The 18,198-nt window shown below is 42.5% G+C and overlaps 1 protein-coding gene across 9 annotated transcripts in view; it reads right to left on the reverse strand.

Moving 5' to 3' along the window:
• LOC100677638 (CTP synthase 1-like) overlaps nt 1-9,176 on the reverse strand; it is a 45,221-nt gene extending 36,045 nt beyond the window's left edge. For 2 of the 9 annotated variants that reach the window (XM_064274600.1, XM_064274599.1), the window contains exons 1-3: nt 1,887-3,962; nt 1,134-1,234; nt 263-385 (exon numbers count right to left, since the gene is read on the reverse strand). In XM_064274600.1, coding sequence (XP_064130670.1) covers nt 263-385; nt 1,134-1,196 — 186 coding nt within the window. In that variant the 5' untranslated portion in view covers nt 1,197-1,234; nt 1,887-3,962. Of the gene's footprint in view, nt 1-262; nt 386-1,133; nt 1,235-1,886; nt 3,963-3,994 lie in introns of those variants that run through there. The other 7 variants (XR_010318997.1, XR_010318999.1, XR_010318998.1 and 4 more) reach the window with 7 other exon arrangements.
• Nucleotides 9,177-18,198: the final 9,022 nt, after the last annotated feature.

The following is an 18,198-nucleotide window of genomic DNA, read 5'->3' on the forward strand; positions in this document are numbered from 1 at the left end:
GATGGGAGGATAGAGAGAGTTGGAAGCTGGCAAAATTGTCACGAAAGGAGAGACTGGAAGGGCTGACTCATTAGGGGGAGAGCAAGTGGGAGTATGGAGTAAGGTGTATATAAACTGATATGTGACACTCTGACTTCATTTGTAAACGTTCACTTGAAGCTCAATAAAAGTTAATAAAAAAAAATATATCAGAAAAGGAGTGAAAATTATCCTTTTCTCCCTCTTGTCCATTTCTCCCAAAGTATGACTTTGAATACCTTACCTCAGGGACTAGGCTGACGAGAATATTACAAAATACAAAAGTTCTTTCTTTTGATTTTGAATTGGAATTGACTGAAGCCTCAGTGAAAGGCATGCTTTCTATATCTCCCACTGTTCCACCAAGCTAGAAGAACAAAGTTATTTTAGAGGTTAGCACTAAACCTTCCTCCTCTGCTGGTTTCATTATCTAACAACTGTTACCTGTCATCTCAATCCAATATCAGTAACGGCAGTAACAAACTCTCTAGCCTTTTTTTTTAGTTAACAGTAGTTAGACATTTCCTTGTGCTAAAAGATGACTTTTTCAGACAGGCTAACTGTTCCCCGAGGTTATTACGGACCCTTCTATATCACGTCAAGAAAAAGGTCAGGTGAGAGAGGTACTAGGAATTTTACTTGCACGGGACTCACAAAGCAAAGAAGCCTAAATCTTATCTCCTTAGTTAACCACAATCAACTTTTGTATTAAAAAGTATCACTTATAAACAAACTGCTGGAACTTTTGAACCTCCTATCTTTGAAGGAGGAAACCCTGATGGCGTAGTGGTTAAGAGCTATTGCTCCTAACCAAAGGGCTGGCAGTTCAAATCTACCAGGCACTCTTTAGAAACCTTGTGGGTCAGTTCTACTCTGTCCTAAAGGGTCTCTATGAGTTGGAATTTACTCAACGGCAACAGATTCGTTTTTTTTGGTTTACCTTTGAAGGAAAACTGCAATACAACAGCCTAAATCAACATTGCAGGAGCACAGAAAAGCCCAAGAGCTTCAGTAGTAATTGTCTTACAGGTCATTGATGACTGACTAAGGAAATGAGTATGTACGTTTGTTCGTATAGACAGGAACCATGGAATTTAGAAAAGATGCATACCAACCTCAATAACACACACTTGAGGTTCCAGACCACCTTCGTCTACAGGATTTAACGCCTGCCTCATTACCCACTCCTGGATTGCATCTGTGATGTGAGGGACAACTGGGAAAGAGAAATGTGTCACCTACGCTTTCCCATCACCATTAATTTTAACCATAGGGTCCAATCAGGATCCAGGCAGACACAACTCAGGTTAAACTGCTGTGCTCTTTGCCTTGACAGAGTAGCAGTGGGGTCACATTTCTTAATGGCCCCAATGAATCTGTGGTCTCATGCTCCCCCGGCTGCTTCCTTTCCAGATTTTCAAGTTGTTTTTTGGAAGCACCACAAGGGAGCAAGGTCAAGCTCGGCATCCCGAGCTACATCAGGCCATCTATCCCTCTGCATTTGCGGAGTCCACCTTCTGGCTTCACGCCAGCATGACAGGCCACGTAGCCACCCGTGTTGCTTACAGTCAAGGCTGAATGTGGAAACATCACACCTACGTGCTGTCTCAGGCATGAGGGGCTGCTGGGACCCTGTTGCACCATGTTTCCAGTCACCAAGAGGTCGACACTCCAGTGCGGAGGGCAGTACAGGGATAGCAGTGGTTCGGGCACAGCGCCTGGCGTCAGAATGTCTGCATTCCAATCTCAGTTCCGCTACTCATTAGCTGTGATCTTTAGCAAAATCACGAAACTATTTCTAAGCTCGGTTTCCCCATCTGCTAAGTGGAGGTAATAGCTTAACATCTGAAAAGTAAATCCAGCATTACCTTGGATGGTTTTTCCCAAGTAATCTCCTTTGCGTTCCTTGTTAACGACGTGCTCATATATCTTTCCAGTGGTCAGACTATTGCCTTTGCTGAGGTAGATGTCAAGGAATCACTCATAGTTACCCAGGTCAAGGTCTACTTCCCCACCATCATCCAGCACAAAAACCTCCCCCATAAGGAACAGTAAAATATTTAGGTAAGTCACAAGTACACATACCGTAACACAACTGGAGTTCCAAAGTGTAAACACTCAAATAGAACAAAGTCTGCCTTAATTTGATATAAGGCAAAGAAATGCATTTTCAGAAAACTAAATATGTACAAAAGAAGGAAAAATTACCAATCATTCTTCAAAAGGTAACATCACACCCCCAGCCTGTCGACAAACTCACTCTCAATCAGGAGTTAGGAAATAGCAAGGAGTGGAAGACATCACCCTCTAGAAAGCTGTGGCTATATCAGATTCTATGGTGGGAAGCTATTGTAGTATGTTATCTGCCGCTTATCGAAAAGGAATTCTCAAAATATTCTAATTGAGAAAACTAAAGTTCAAGATGTGATAAAAGTATGATTTGATTCGAAATTTATATAAAATATATATATTAAATTTGTGTTGATTATAAATCACCTCTGGGCTACACTTTAACCCTAAACAAAGCTGTAAAAGTGAAGAAGTTTTCCCTTACTCCTTTGTCGAGCATTTGTTCCTTGAAGCTTCATTTTAGAAATTTTACACAGAATGGTTCATTCTTACCATCACAATGGGTGACAAGCTTAAAACTGGGAAAAGAAAAATGTCTCATTTTCCCTTTCAAAGAAATAGCTCATCTTTTGCTCAAGAATTCTGTATTAAATATCACTCCAGTCTGTTAATCTTTTCCTGACGCTATTTGTTACATAAGGATTTTTGCTCTATTGACACTTATCCTTATAGATTTTTACCTCAACATTAAACAGTAGGAAACCCTGGTGGCGTAGTGGTTAAGTACTACGGCTGCGAACCAAAGGGTAGGCAGTTTGAATCCACCAGGCGCTACTTGGAAACTCAATGGGGCAGTCCTACTCTGTCCTATATGGTCACTATGAGTCTGAATCGACTCGACGGCACTGGGTTTGGTTTTTGTTCATTAAACACTAAGACAATAATACAGAATTTTAAAGCTTAGAAGTATGTTTTCACAGCACATCTACTCCCAATTTTAAGCAATCCATGTTTTGAGTAGTGTTTTAGTTCTCTAGTGCTGCTGTAAGAGAAATACCACAAGTGGGTGTCTTTAACAAACAGAAATTTATTTTCTCACAGTTTAGGAGTCTAGAGTCCAAATTCAGGGCGCCAGCTCTAGGGGAAGGCCTTTTCCCTCTGCTGGCTCTGGGGAAAGGTCCTTGTCTCTTTTCAGCTTCTGTTCCTCGGATCCTTGATGATCTCCATGTGGTGTGGCATCTATCTTGCCCCATCTCTGCTTGCTTCTCTCTGCCTATTCTGCTCGTTTTATTTCTCAGAGGTGACTGGCCTAAGACACACGCTACACTGATACGGCCTCAACAACACAGCAAAGAAAACCCTAATCCCAAATGCGATTACATCCACAAATATAGGGGTTAGGGTTACAACATGTATTTACAACACGAACTCCCTACAAAGTGGCCATTTAACCTCTGACTGAAGACCTCTACCAACAGGAACTCATGACTTCTTCGAGTTGGTCACCCCACTATTGAAGAGCATTTGCTAATAAAAAGCTCTTTCTTCTATTGGGCCAAAATCTATTTTCTTACAACTTCCATCCACCAATCCTATTTCTAATGATTGGGGCCACAAAGGATAAATATAATCCCTCTTCTCAAATATTTTAGGGTTATCATGTCCCCAGATTTCATTTCTCAAGAGAACTGACAACCTTTCAGTCAGCCACCAAGAGACCATTTCTCCTGCTTCCTCTGTCGAACTGAGAAAAACACAATTTTGTATGCTAAAGACCTTTTGAAAAGGCAGGAAATAGATGTTACATAATGCAATATATACATATATAATTTCCATGAGATACATGCTCTTACACTACACAATCATTACTAAAAAACAAAACGAGAAAGAAATGCATTTGGCTTACCATGCTCATAAGGAGAGAGGGTGCCTGCATCAATGTTAATGTACGGGTCAACTTTAATTGAAGTTACACGTAAACCACATGACTTCAGAATTGTGCCCACGCTGCTGGCAATGATTCCTTTTCCAATTCCTGACATAACATCGCCAGTAACTAGAATGTACTTCATTTTAATTTTTGACCTGGGAGAAAGAAAAATTATAGGTAAAATATATCTCAACCAGTCAACTTAAAAACCAGAACCAGTTGCTGTCAATTCCAACTCATGATGACCCCATGTGTGTCAGAGTAGAACTGTGCTCCACAGGGTGTTCAATAGCTCGTTTTTAGGAAGTAGATTTCCAGGGCTTTCTTCTGAGATGCCTCTGGGTGGACTTGAACTGTCAACCTTTTGGTTAGCAGCTGAGCACTTAACCCAGGAGAAAGAAAAATTATAGATAAAATACATCTCAACCAATCAACTTATCCAAGTTCCAATACCAGCTCTGCCACTAACGAGCTATAAGCCTTCTTGGAGCCTTGGTTTCCTTATCTGTCAAATTGACAACTGGAGGTTGTCAGGTTTAAATGGGATCATTACAAATATTTGGATCTTGGAACACTGAATAACTTTAGTCAAATATGAGTTTAAAAAAAATAAGGTTACTCAAACAATGCAGCTTTTGTTTAAAGCTCAGAACGCCTTTCCTCTCATACAGCAAGGAAGCCACCCCAACCACGTCCTGCTCTTTCTATCCTGTTGCAGCACTCCCAAAAGCAGGTTCTGTGGCTCCTACAAAGTGCATATGGGATCCCCAAAAGGGGTTTTATGGATAAAGAAATTGGAGAAATGCTGGTTAAACAAAATCAACTGGCTTCTTTACTGTTTTCAAACATACACTGTGATCTCCCAAAAAGGGTATAGAGTGTGCCATTTCTTGTTTGACCCTAAGTCCCTATTATTTGCGGGAAATACCACCCTGCCCACCACCTTACAGTTGAAACGTTCCTATTGACACATGACTATCAAACGTGGCTGCCTCATAGATATGAGCTAAACTGACATAACCCTTGCTGAGACTGTACCCTGGATTCACTGGTTAAATTTTGGATGTTCCTAGAAATTCTTCAGCCACCTTTTTTATTGGCTGGGTTACTTCTACAGAAGACTAATCTCATCCATTTGCATTTGATGTGCCCCAGTTTTACTCTTTCGGGAAGATTCTTGCAGTCTCCCACAATGCCTGGCAATAAACATTCCCATATACACATGGACCAGGTTGGAGGCAGGGAGGACTCATTTGCTCACATTTATGGGCTACCTACCATGTTTGAGCTACTGTGCTAGACACTGTGAGAACCACAAAAATTAACCAGATTTGGGCCCCTATCTCAAGTTGCAGCCTTCCAGTTACAGGCATGAAACATACACAAATAAATGAGTAACCCTGTGGCAGTGAAAAGCAGATGGACAAAATGAGGTATATAAGGGGGAAGAAGAGATAGCACCTTTCAGTGCCCAGACCAAGGGAAATACCATGGCCCATCAGCGCAGGGTGAAGGAAGTAAGTCCAGCTTGGAGACTGCTCCTGCTTTGCAGACCTGAGACTGGCAATCACCCTTGAAGGACTAAGTAGCTTAAAAAGTGTGGGAGAGAGCAGGGAAGTCGGAAAGTAAGGGACATCTACTGAGGTCAGGGGTAGGGCCAATTTTGCTGGAGAAGAGGACGGGAATGGATTGTGGGAAATAAGTTGGAAAGGTAAGCAAGGGGCCCAATGAAGGGGAAACTTGAATGCTAGACTCTGAACTTTATTCTGAAGGTGATGCGGAGATACTGCAAGATTTTCATGAACACAATACAGATCAAGCTGCAGCAGAGGAATTTTCAACAACAATGGGGCGGGGGAGCAGAAACCGATCTAGAAACTGAACTTTTTTTTTTAATGTGAGGTCAAGTTCCAGCTCCACCGCTTACGCACCAGACCTCAGTCAAGTCCTGAGTTCTCACATCTGTAAAATGGGGTGATAATCTCCACATCGCGTGTGTGACAGGACGGCTCAAGATTCAAAATTATGTGTGGACATAAGCATGCCACGAAAACCTCGACAGCTATTTTAAAATGCCAGCGCCGTCACTGTCCGCAGCCCGAGGGAGGGGAACAACTGTGGGGCCGAATGGAAGGGCGGTGGCTGCCAGGAAAGCTCAAAGACACCTTCCACCAACAGGAGTGGAGGCATGCCATGTCCCCATGCGCATGGAAGGACCAAGGGGCTCGCCGCTAGATGCCGAACCATCTTCCACCACAGAGGACCTGTCTGAGACCTTGGCCTCCCATCCCAGGAAAGCTAGGCCCGTGCCTCATTAAGCCCAGAGGGTGTCGTTGTTGTTGTTAGGTGCTGTCAAGTTGGTTCCGACTCATAGCGACCCTATGCACAACAGAATGAAACACTGCCCGGTCGCTCCTGAGCCATCCTTAGGATCATTGTTATGCTGTACTCTGCCAAGCGTGAGGTCCTTCTCCCGGGACTGATCCCTCCTGACGACATGTCCAAAGTATGTAAGAGACAGTCTCGACATCCTTGCCTCTAAGGAGCATTCTGGCTGCACTTCTTCCAATACAGATTTGTTCATTCTTTTGGCAGTCCACGGTGTATTCAATATTCTTCGCCAACACCACAATTCAGAGGTGTCAACTCTTCTTCAGTCTTCCTTATTCATTCACTGTCCAGCTTTCACATGCATATGACGTGATTGAAAATATCATGGCTTGGGTCAGGTGCACCTTAGTCTTCAGGGTGACGTCTTTGCTCTTCAGCACTTTGAAGAGGTCCTTTGCAGCAGATTTGCCCAATGCAACGCGTCTTTTGATTTCTTGACTGCTGCTTCCATGGCTGTTGATTGTGGATCCAAGTAAAATGAAATCCTTGACAACTTCAATCTTTTCTCCTTTTATCATGATGTTGCTCATTGGTCCAGTTGTGAGGATTTTTGTTTCCTTTATGTTGAGGTGTAATCCATACTGAAGGCTGTGGTTTTTGATATTCATTAGTAAGTACTTCAAGTCCTCTTCACTTTCAGCAAGCAAGGGTGTGTCATCTGCATAACGCAGGTACTTAATGAGTCTTCCTCCAATCCTAATGCCCCGTCCTTCTTCATATAGACCACCGTCTCAGATTATTTGTTCAGCATACAGATTAAATAGGTATGGTGAAAGAATACAACCCTGATGCACACCCTTCCTGACTTTAAACCAATCAGTATCCCCTTGTTCTGTCCGAACAACTGCCACTTGACCTATGTAAAGGCTCCTCATGAGCACAATTAAGTGTTCTGGAATTCCCATTCTTCTCAGTTTGTTATCCATAGTTTGTTATGATCCACACAGTCAAATGCCTTTGCATAGTCAATAAAACACAGGTAAATATCCTTCTGGCATTCTCTGCTTTCAGCCAGGATCCATCTGACATCAGCAACGATATCCCCGGTTCCATGTCCTTTTCTGAAACTGGCCTGAATTTCTGGCAGTTCCCTGTCGATATACTGCTGCAGCCACTTTTGAATGATCTCTGAATTTTGCTTGTGTGTGATATTAATGATATTGTTCTATAATTTCCATATTTGCTTGCATCACCTTTCTTGGGAATAGGCATAAATATGGATCTCTTACAGTCAGTTGGCCAGGAAGCAGTCTTCCATATTTCTTGGCATAGATGAGTGAGCATCTCCAGCCCTGCATCTGTCTGTTGAAACATCTCAATTGATATTCCATCAATTCCTGGAGCCTTGTTTTTCACCAATGCCTTCAGAGCAGCTTGGACTTCTTCCTTCAGTACCATCGCTTCCTGATCATATGCCACCTCTTGAAATGGTTGAATATTGACTAATTCTTCTTGGTATAATGACTCTGTGTATTCCTTCCATCTTCTTTTCGTGCTTCCTGCATCACTGAATATTTTCCCCATGGAATCCTTCACTATTGCAACTTGAGGCTTGAATTTTTTCTTCCGTTCTTTCAGCTTGAGAAATGCCGAGCGTGTTCTTCCCTTTTGGTTTTCCATTTCCAGCTCTTTGCACGTCATTATAATACTTTACTTTGTCTTCTCGAGCGGCCCTTTGAAATCTTCTGTTCAGTTCTTTTACTTCATCTATTCTTCCTTTTGCTTTAGCTGCTCAGTGCTCAAGAGCAAGTTTCAGAGTCTCCTCTGACATCCACCTTGGTCTTTTCTTTCTTTTCTGTCTTTTCAGTGACCTCTTGCTTTCCTCATGGATGATGTCCTTGATGTCATTCCACAATTCATCTGGTCTTCGGTCACCAGTGTTCAATGTGTCAAATCCATTCTTGAGATGGTCTCTAAATTCAGGTGGGATATACTCAAGGTCGTATTTTGGCTCTCGTGGACTTGCTCTGATTCTCTTCAGTTTCAGCTTGAACTTGCATATGAGCAATTGATGGTCTGTTCCACAGTCGGCCCCTGGCCTTATTCTGACTGATGATATTGAGCTTTTCCATCGTCTCTTTCCACAGATGTAGTCTGTTTGATTTCTGTGTGTTCCATCTGGCGAGGTCCATGTGTATAGTCGCCATTTATGTTGGTGAAAGAAGGTATTTGCAATGAAGTGGTTGGTCTTGCAAAATTCTATCATTGTTTCTATCACCAAGGCCTTATTTTCCAACTACTGATCCTTCTTTGTCTCCAACTTTCGCATTCCAATCGCCAGTAATTATCAAATAGAGGTGGCCACCCAGGGTTTCTCGGAGGAGGGGGCGCCGAGAAGAGGGGGTTCCCGCGCCTCTGCAGCCCTCTCCATCTACGCGCCATCACTGGCCCAGCCGAGCCAGGCCGGTCAGAAATGAGCGCTGCGGGCCCTGAAGCCCCGGCCCCGCAGCCCCTAAGACCGCCCACGTCCCCTTTGGCTTAGGTCCCAGCAGCGCGCGGCCAGGCGGCCCGCGGTGTAGCCGCCACCTAGGCGTCCCCGGCGGGTCCGTTAGGAGCGCAGCCCATTGGGCAGGAGGCCGGGGCACCTCACCCCTGATTGGTGGAGAGCACTGTCTGTCCCGCGCCGGGCTCTGCTCGCGCAGCTGATTCCCGCATGGGATCCCCGGATTCAGCCTACCCCACACCGGCTTCAAATCAGCCAAAGAAGTAAGTGGGCAGTGCACGCGGTGAGGCCCGCAGCCAGTGAGCAGGCCCGGCCGCATGCGCCAGGCAGTCTTTCACGGAGGCGGGCTCTAGGCGGTGCGCGCGCAGAGGGCTGGGGGCGGGACGGGCGCGTGGGGCCGCCTCGGGGCGGGACCAGGAGTCGCTGGGCCGGAAGTGCGCGGGGGCAGCTGGGGGTTCGGGAGCTAACGCCGCTTTCTGACCCGGCGCCAGCCGGCTGCCGAGGGGATTACTCCAGGCCTGTAGTCCCAGCTGTGGGGATTTACGGCCGTCCAGAGTGAGCAGGCTGTGGCATTTCTGCCTCGCCGCTTTTGTCACAGCTAGTTTTTAGTAGTCCAAACTTATATGTTGAAGTGGAGGCGGCCGTTTCGGCATTCACACCTAGCCAATCCGCCGCCTGGCTCCAAACCCCTTCCCCAGCGGCCTGCTGGAGTTCTCGCCACCCGCTTCCCACGGGCTGCCAGCCAGATCCGTCTGATCGTGCACTTAAACGTCCGACCTGTGAGCACGATGTACGGGGTTGGTGGTCTCTCCCGCCGGGCCTCTGGACCAAGGGTCGCCGGCAGTGTCACCCCGGGAAGTCCAAGAAGGAAGCCTGCTGCGTGCTGACTCCCTCCTGAGTCCCTTTTACCCACATCTCCCCTGACACTGGCTGCTTTAGATGAACAAAGGGTCCAGAGACGTACGGGTCATCCAGCTAACATTCACTGAACACCCACAATGTGCCACGCACTGTCCTGGGCACCAAGGGACACAGCAGTGAACAAGACCGACACAGACCGTGTGCCCAGAGGTCTAAAGATGTAGTTAAGACACGGCTAGAACCATAGAGCCATTTTTCTTAGCCTCAGGACAGCTCCTCACGCAGCCCATTTCCTAGAGTTCTTTTTTCTTTTCCTCCTCAGAACCTTCTTAAAGAAAAACAGCCACGGGCTAGCCGGAATCAGCTGAAACAGGTCCTGCTCTCCATCCTGACGTTCCAATGACCTTTAGCTCATTAACTGCTTCATGCATGGTAAATTCTCCCTCCCTAGTTCCTCTTGTGGGGTTGAGGGGGTGGGAATCCAACCCGCGTCTTAGAAAGTGCTTACTAATTCTAAAACACCGCACGCCTGCGTATGCACCATTTTCTATTTTGGAACAGATCCTACCTATATAAACCAGCTGCCAGTGAGGCAGTTGTGGATGGTATGCAGCCCCATCTGTCTCCTCGCTTGGCCGGCCAATACAGTTGCCTTTCGTCCTCCTCACGTCGGTGTCTGTCATTTTGGCCCTGATAGAGTTACGCCAAGCAGAATCTGGAGTTCCAGGCAACATAGTGAGGCAAACTGATGAGCTCATTACACTATTTATTACGATATTCATAAGTGCTTGGTTATGAAGTGCCACCTGCCAGGGGAATCCCCATCCGGGACTGACCAAGTCTGGTGGAGACTCGGGATACAGGCAGGGAAGTCTTATCTGAAATGGCGGCTTTAAAGTTGAGACCTAAGTTTACTGGCAAAGAAAGGGGAGGGAGAGGTGGGAGTAAGAATTAGGCAGAGGGAAAAACACTTGAAAAGGCTGAGGTGGAGGAGAGCCTAGCCCAGCTGAACTGAAAGGCCAGTGTAGCAGGTTGAAGAGAGACAGTGTGAATAAATAAAAACTGTGTTCCAATAAAACTTTATTTACAGAAATTGGCGGTGGGCCAGGTTTGGCCCAAAGGCTGAAATTTGCTGACCCCTGAGCTAAACACATATCTTGTCTAACTTCTTTCCTGCCCTTATACTCCTTTACAGCTTTTGCCTAAGAGCATTTCCTCAGTCATTCACTTGTTCAAGACTCCTATCTAAGACTTTGTTCCTCTGAAACCCAGCCTAAGATAGCACCACTCCTACAGGCCTGATGCTCACCCTAAGGCATTTATCACAGTGTGTTGAAATTGCCTACTGACCCATCTGTCTCCTCCACACCAGACTGTAATGAGATTACTATGAGATTACTTAACCTTTCTGTGCCTCAGTTTCCTTATCAGGTACCGTGTCTATCCACCTTTTAATAACCAGGACCTAGCATATTTAGTTCTCACTACTACACTGTAATGCAAATGCCATCATTGTCACTGCATTACCCATGACGAAGCAAAAAATGAGCACATATCCATGATATGGGAAGGTTCACTTCAAACCCTCTTTCTATTTTGCCCCCCTCATTCTATCCATCACCAACTCTTGCTAATTGTTTCCCCATCAAGGCGTCTCTGAGTAACATTTTTCCTGTTCACATCAATATGTTGTCACTCTAGTATGGTATTTTTGTTGTTGTTGTTGTTGTTAGCTACTGCTTTTCTCTGCAAATTTCCTTAAACAGGTCAGGAGATATTATTGCCCCTGCAAATTTGGCAAAACGGAGCATTATTTTCCAGGTTTTCTCTGAGTCCCAAAAAGAACTCCAACAAGGAATGCCTTGGTATTTGGACACTGCTACATACCTGTTTTATAATATGGTTTCTCAATAAAGAATCAGTGTTAAAATTAAAATCATCAGTAGCTACTTTAAAATACTTTTCAGTTGAAGGAACTACTATATTTAAGGTCTAAAATAAGAGACTAGGTGTCTAGCCAGCAGGATGAATTAAGTTCAAAAAGAAGAAAACCAAAAGCTCGAATCTTAAGAGCTTAACATCTTTGATAAAGGAGCCTGGATTTATCCCTAACCCCACCCCCACTACTGAGACATTTGTTCGGGGTTCATACTTAAAAACACTACAAACTGAATGTACTAGAAGTAATTTGGAATTTCAGTGACCACTTTGGGAAAATGAGCTTCCATTTGTATTGTCTTTTCCTTTTTGGGGAACTATTGCTTAGTGCTTAAGTTTTGTCAAAAGGCTAATATTCCTCCATCTGAGGCTCTGGCAAGTTAAAAAGTTTGATCTAGAACGTATTTTTTCTTTTGAACTGAGTTGATCTTACCAAAAATTGCTGTATACGCTTTAAGAAACTAGGATCTCCACATCCCTGTTTTGTATGGCATTGTCTGGTGAATTTATGTGGTCTTTCTGTCATAATTTGTTTTGAGAGCTTGCTTCTGGTCCACAGCATTGTGTCTTAGTTTCTGTCTTGTATCACATTGGAGGCTATGGCCGAGAGTTGCTGTTTTTTTGTAAGGCTGTTTTTTTAGAACCTCAGTTCTTTCCTTGTCCCAGAAAAACTGTGCCTTGTGTCTGTTTTAGGATTTAGACTTTTAGTAGCTACTTTGAAAAACTTTACGTTCTGTATGTGAAAATCTTGCTAAGTAACTTAAGCTAGATATTATAAAATGTGTTTTATTTAAGGAAAAAGTATAATTTTATCTTAAAGTAAAGCTAGCAGTTCCAGATTATGAAAAACGAGGCACAGGACAAGCCTAGGGGGAAAAAAAGCCTAACCAAGAATTGATGAATTCTTTACAAAAGTGCCAAAGAGCTTTGGTATTTACTGTGTAGGTAAAAGGTTGTGACAGGGAGAAAGCAAAACTGCTTACCAAGAGAGTAAGAAAAGGAAAATAAATTAGTTATCTTTTGCCCTTCAAAATGCCTAGGTCAATTTAAACATATGTAAATGAAGTAGAATGACCTGTCTTCTACCATGAGTCAAAAAATAGGGAGGGCAGGGCAGGATCAGGCCTTCCCAGCTCCCAGTCTCCCAGGTCATATTAGGTCCAGGGAAGCTTTTGAAAGACCCCTTACAACTAGGCAAAGACCTTTCTGGATTTAAAAAAAAGAAGAAGAAAAATTACTGTCTTACTATAATTATCAGAGATTGGGTAGATTCCAATCATAGAAGAATTGTAAACATGTACTTTCTATTGTAGTGGAACTTTAAGAAGCCAAAAATTAGAAATTACAATGAGACGCACCTGAAATGGCCTGGAAAAATATTTGCACCCCTAGCCAGAAGCTGAAGGTTATATCCATATCAATGAATTACTCCATTGAGCAGAGACTTTGTGATTTTCAAAAGCTGATTGATAAAACCTTTAAAGGCTAAAATTAGATTGGGAAAAATAAGGGACATAATAAAAGTTAAATGAAAACTTAGAATGTTTAAACAAACTTTATTTCAACTACAGTTATGTTTTATGGTATATAGACTTAAAATAATTTCCAAGACCTTTTAGGTAACTTACTGATATTAAATTGAGTTAATAGATATTCATCATAATTTAAGTTTGAATACTTTTGCTTTTTATGCCACAAGAGAAAGGATATACATATGTATATCTGAGTCTGCAAATGAGTGTGTTCATTTTTTTTAAAGAGATGCACTATGAGAGATACAACAAAGATAATATTTAAGAGGTTTATTAAAAAGAAATTTATTTGATAATGATCTAAAGTTCTATCTGTCTGATTAAAGGTTAATCGTTTAATTTATGAAAAATGTTTAAGAGCTTTAATGTTAAATAGCATATATAACAAAGAATTGGGCTGCTTGCTGTTAAAATAACAAAATTTCCTGTGATTTCTGAGTTGGAGGGTTAATATATTCTTTGTGAAATTTGCCTCGAAGACAAAGGTTTGGTCTCTCATTAGAAAAGATGCCCAAGTTGAAAACCAAGCCACATGGCTTTAAGAAGAAAAAAAAAGCTAAAGTTTTTACATTTAACATCTTTGGTTACATAATTTAAGTACTGTTTCTCTGTGACCTATAATAAACTTCTGACAACCTTGAAACTTCATGGAAAGCCACAAAAAAGAATTTCATAACAGAGAAGTGCTAAAAAGATTTATTAAATATGTTGTAAATTACATGGAACGTGTTGTCAAAATCAAGAGAATGATTCTCTTTGGGTTAAAATTTATGTTAGTATTTCCTCTTATGTTTGTCTAGTATTAGACAGCAAACATAATATTATGTCATAATTTTATTATTATTTCTTTATTGCTAACTTGGTCACAACTTAATTTTTTTGAATCTAACATCATCGAAGGCTTGATTGAGGAATTCAAATCATTTAACTATGAAGTTTCTTTTTTTTTTTTATTATTACTGTTGAGGTATTTAGAGACTTGATAATCTTGGTATATTCTTGATACATCCTGAGTAAAACCAAAAAAAACCAAATCGATTGTCATTGAGTTGATTCCGACTCATAGCAACCCTGACTATAGGGTATTATGTCTCAAGATGATTATGTGTTTATATCTGAAGCTCTTTGAAAATAAGCTTAATCATTATATTTAGAAACATTTTTGTTTAAATTTTTTTAAACTGATTTTATTTGGCTTTAATTTTTGTAATTAAGAGTATTATGTTTATAAATTAATCATGGCCATATTAAGATTTGCTGTCTGCAGATAAGCTTTTATTTTGCTTATTTGCTGACAATGTTTGACCAAAATATCTCAACAAAAATATGGACTATATTAGACTTATGAGAAGGACTGTGACTAGACTGAATGAAGATTTCCAGAACTCTTATGTAGAAGCTGATGGGTTCACAGACTGTAGCTGATCCAGAATGACATGGAACAGAAATTAACTACATAAGACTGAGAAAAGGAATACTATGGGTTTTGTATGAGAATAGTGCTGATGTTTTAAAGTCCTACTTTCTACATATAAGAAACCATTTCCTTTCTCCTAAATTATGTAACTAGTGGGTTTAGATATTGTAGCTCTTGAATTAGAAGTTCTTATTGGTAAATTTAGGAAAGTTGTAAATATCATAACCAGAGAAGTATCTGAAGATCATTCAAGCTATGACTTTACAAAACAGAATAGCATTAAATTTCCTGTCCTCTCAGGGAACAGTTTTGTGCCTTAATAGATAAATGTTGCTGTGTTTATATTAATATACATGCTCTCTTTCATGATCCTCACCATTGACAAGAAACTTTGCACACGCAGATGTTGTGAATGGCAGCAATTTCTTTTTTTTCCTTATTTGCAAAGCATGTTTGATGTGCCAGTCTCAGAGCATGAGAAAGAACATGATATCTGCTCTCCCAGAGTAAATGGCTTAAGGAGGGAAACAGGACAGCCTTCCCCACCCTGGAAGCTACAGTTCCAGTGATGGACGGGAGAAAGGACTTAATATTTGAGTGACTCTAAATTAGTGGTTTTCTACTCAGATAACCTTTGTTTGGACGGGAAAGAGAGACAGAGGAAGAACTCATCATAGACAAGGAAGTAAGTGCTAGCAGGAAGTAGAAAGGGAATAAGGACAGAATGGGAAAGGAAGGAAAGAGAAATGAAAAGTATTTACATGTGGCACACAGCCTGTAAGGAACCCTGGGGGCACAATGATTAAGCGCTGGGCTGAAAAACAAAAGGTTGGTGATTTGAACCCATCCAGTGGCTCTGCAGAAGAAAGACCTAGCAATCTGCTCCCATAAAGATTAGCCGAGGAAACCTTAGAGGGCAGTTCTATTCTGGCACATGGGTAAATCGGTTTGAGGGCACTTAACAACAACAAGGCAGCCTCGAAGACGGTCCTCAATGAGCCGTGCCTTCTGAAATTCACGACCTTGGTGTAATGTCTTCCCCACGAGTGTGGGCTGGGCCTAGGGGCACATTTCTAATGAATAAATTAGTTGCCTTCTAGTCGATCCCAACTCATGGCAACCCCATGTGTTGCAGAGTAGAACTGCCCTTCATAGGGTTTTTAAGGCTGTGACCCTTCAGAAGGAGATCCCCAGGCCTTTCTTCCGAGGCTTTTGCATCACCCAGGCACTCCACAGGATATGGCAAAAGTGATGATCTGTCCCGTCTGAGATTAGGTTCCAAAAAGATTCCACCTTCTGTCTTGAGTGCCTTTCTCCTTCTCTGGCTTTCTTCCTTTGGGAGGAGTTAGCTGCCAAGTTGTGAGCTGTGCTGTGGAGAGGCCCATGTGGCAAGGCACTGTGTTTGGCCTGCCAACAGCCATGGGAGTGAGCTTGGAAGCGAGTGTCCACCTAGTGGAGCGTCAAGGTAACTGCAGCCCTAGCCCACATCTTGATTGCAGTCTTCTGAGAAGCCCTGAGTTAGCCACTTCCAGATTCCTGACACACAGAAACTGGGACATAATACATGTTTGTTATTTTAAGCCACTAATTTTACGGTGATACTGTTATGCAGCAACAGGTAATTAATACAGATTTTGGTACCTGGAAGTGGGCTGCTATTGTAATAAATGGAGGAGTAGCTTTGGAACCAAGCAGGGGGCAGAGGCTTGAAGGATTTTGAGGAGAGTGTTAAAGAAAGCCTAAATTGCCTTGAGCAGATGTTTAGTAGAAACCTGGACACTGAGGCCACTGCTCTCAATTATCATACTTCAATGCCTCTTAGAAAATGCAGCTGCTCTGCACACGTGAATCTTTAGCAAACGTTTGTGTTCCTCTTGAGCAACTCAAGAGAAGTTTTTGCTTTTTATGTTTTTAAACACGAGCATGCTATCATTGTAATTATCCAGCAGATATCTGAGCTCCTTCTATGTGCCAGGCACCATGGTAGGCACTCGCAAGACATAAGTGAATAAAATAGTCTGCCCTCGAGGACATAATCTAGTAAAGTTTCTCTGTAGTCGTTTTTATTTTGTTTTACAAATGGATCCAGGTTGAGAAATCCTACCATTTTAAGGCCACACGTATGCATTTACACCAGTTGAGGTGTGATCTGATTTCAGTCGAGTGCACACACAGAAGCTCTTTTTTTAGGAACCACTGTCACCTTCTCAGAGCCATAACGTAATGTCAGCATGATCAGCTCCAAACAGTAAAGTGTCATATTGGAACCAAACCAAAAAATGAAACCCCTTGCCATCAAGTTGATTTTGACTCATAGTGACCATGCGGGACAGAGTAGAACTGCCCCATAGGTTTCCAAGGAGCAGCTAGTGGATTCCAGCTGCTGGTCTCTTGCTTAGCAGCCAAGGTGTTAACAACTGCACCACCAGGGCTCCCCCCTTCACATTGGCCTTTGTTATTTGGATGATCAAGTAGGATCTAATTTTTTTTTTAATTTTTTTATTGTGCTTTAAATGAAAGTTTAAAATTCAAATTAATTTCTCATACAAAAACTTACACACACATTGCAATGTGACCCCAGTTGCTCTCCCTACAATGTGACAGCACACTCCTTCTCTCTACCCTGTATTTTCCGTGTCCATTAAACCAGCTCCTGGCCCCGTCTGCCTTCTCACCTTGCCTCCAGACAGGAGCTGCCCACATACTCTCATGTGTCTACTTGATCTAAAAAGCCCACTCCTCACCAGTATCATTTTATGTCTTATAGTCCACTCCAATATTTGTTTGAAGAGTTGGCTTTGGAAATGGTTTCGTTTTGGGCTAACAGAGAATCCAGGGGCCCATGACTTCTGGGGTCCCTCCAGTCTCAGTCAGACCATTAAGTCTGGTCTTTATACTAGAATTTGAGGTCTGCATCCCACTTCTCTCCTGCTCCATCTGGGATTCTCTGTTGTGTTCCTGTCAGGACAGTCATTGGTGGTAGCCGGGCACCATCTAGGTCTTCCGGTCTCAGGCTGATGGAGTCTCTGGTTTATGTGGCCTTTTCTTTCTCTTGGGCTCATGTGTCTTTGGTGTTCTTCATTCTCCTTTGCTTCTGGTGGGTTGAGACCCACTGATGCATCTTACACAGCTGTTTGCTAGCTTTTAAGGCCCCAGACAGCACTCACCAAAGTTGGATGCAGAACATTTTCTTAATATACTTTGTTATGCCAATTGACCTAGATGTCCCCTGAAACCATGCTTCTCAGACCCCTGCCTCTGCTACTCTGTTCCTCAAAGTGTTTGGTTGTATTCAGGAAACTTCCTAGCTTTTCAATTAGTCCAGTTGTGCTCACTTCTCCTGCATTGTGTGTTGTTCTTCCCTTCACCTAAAATAATTCTTATCTACTGTCTAATTAGTGAATATGCATCTCCCTTCCTCCCTCCCTCCCCACCCTTGTAACCATCAAAAAATATTTTCTTCTGTGTTTAAACCTTTTCTTGAGTTCTTATAATAGTGGTCTTATATAATATTTGTCCTTTTGCGACTGACTAATTTCACTCAGCATAATGCCTTCCAGATTCCTCCATGTTATGAGATGTTTCATGGATTCATCAA

This window comes from Loxodonta africana, chromosome 22 (assembly GCF_030014295.1).
Source record: "Loxodonta africana isolate mLoxAfr1 chromosome 22, mLoxAfr1.hap2, whole genome shotgun sequence".
In the NCBI taxonomy this organism is placed as follows: domain Eukaryota; kingdom Metazoa; phylum Chordata; class Mammalia; order Proboscidea; family Elephantidae; genus Loxodonta; species Loxodonta africana.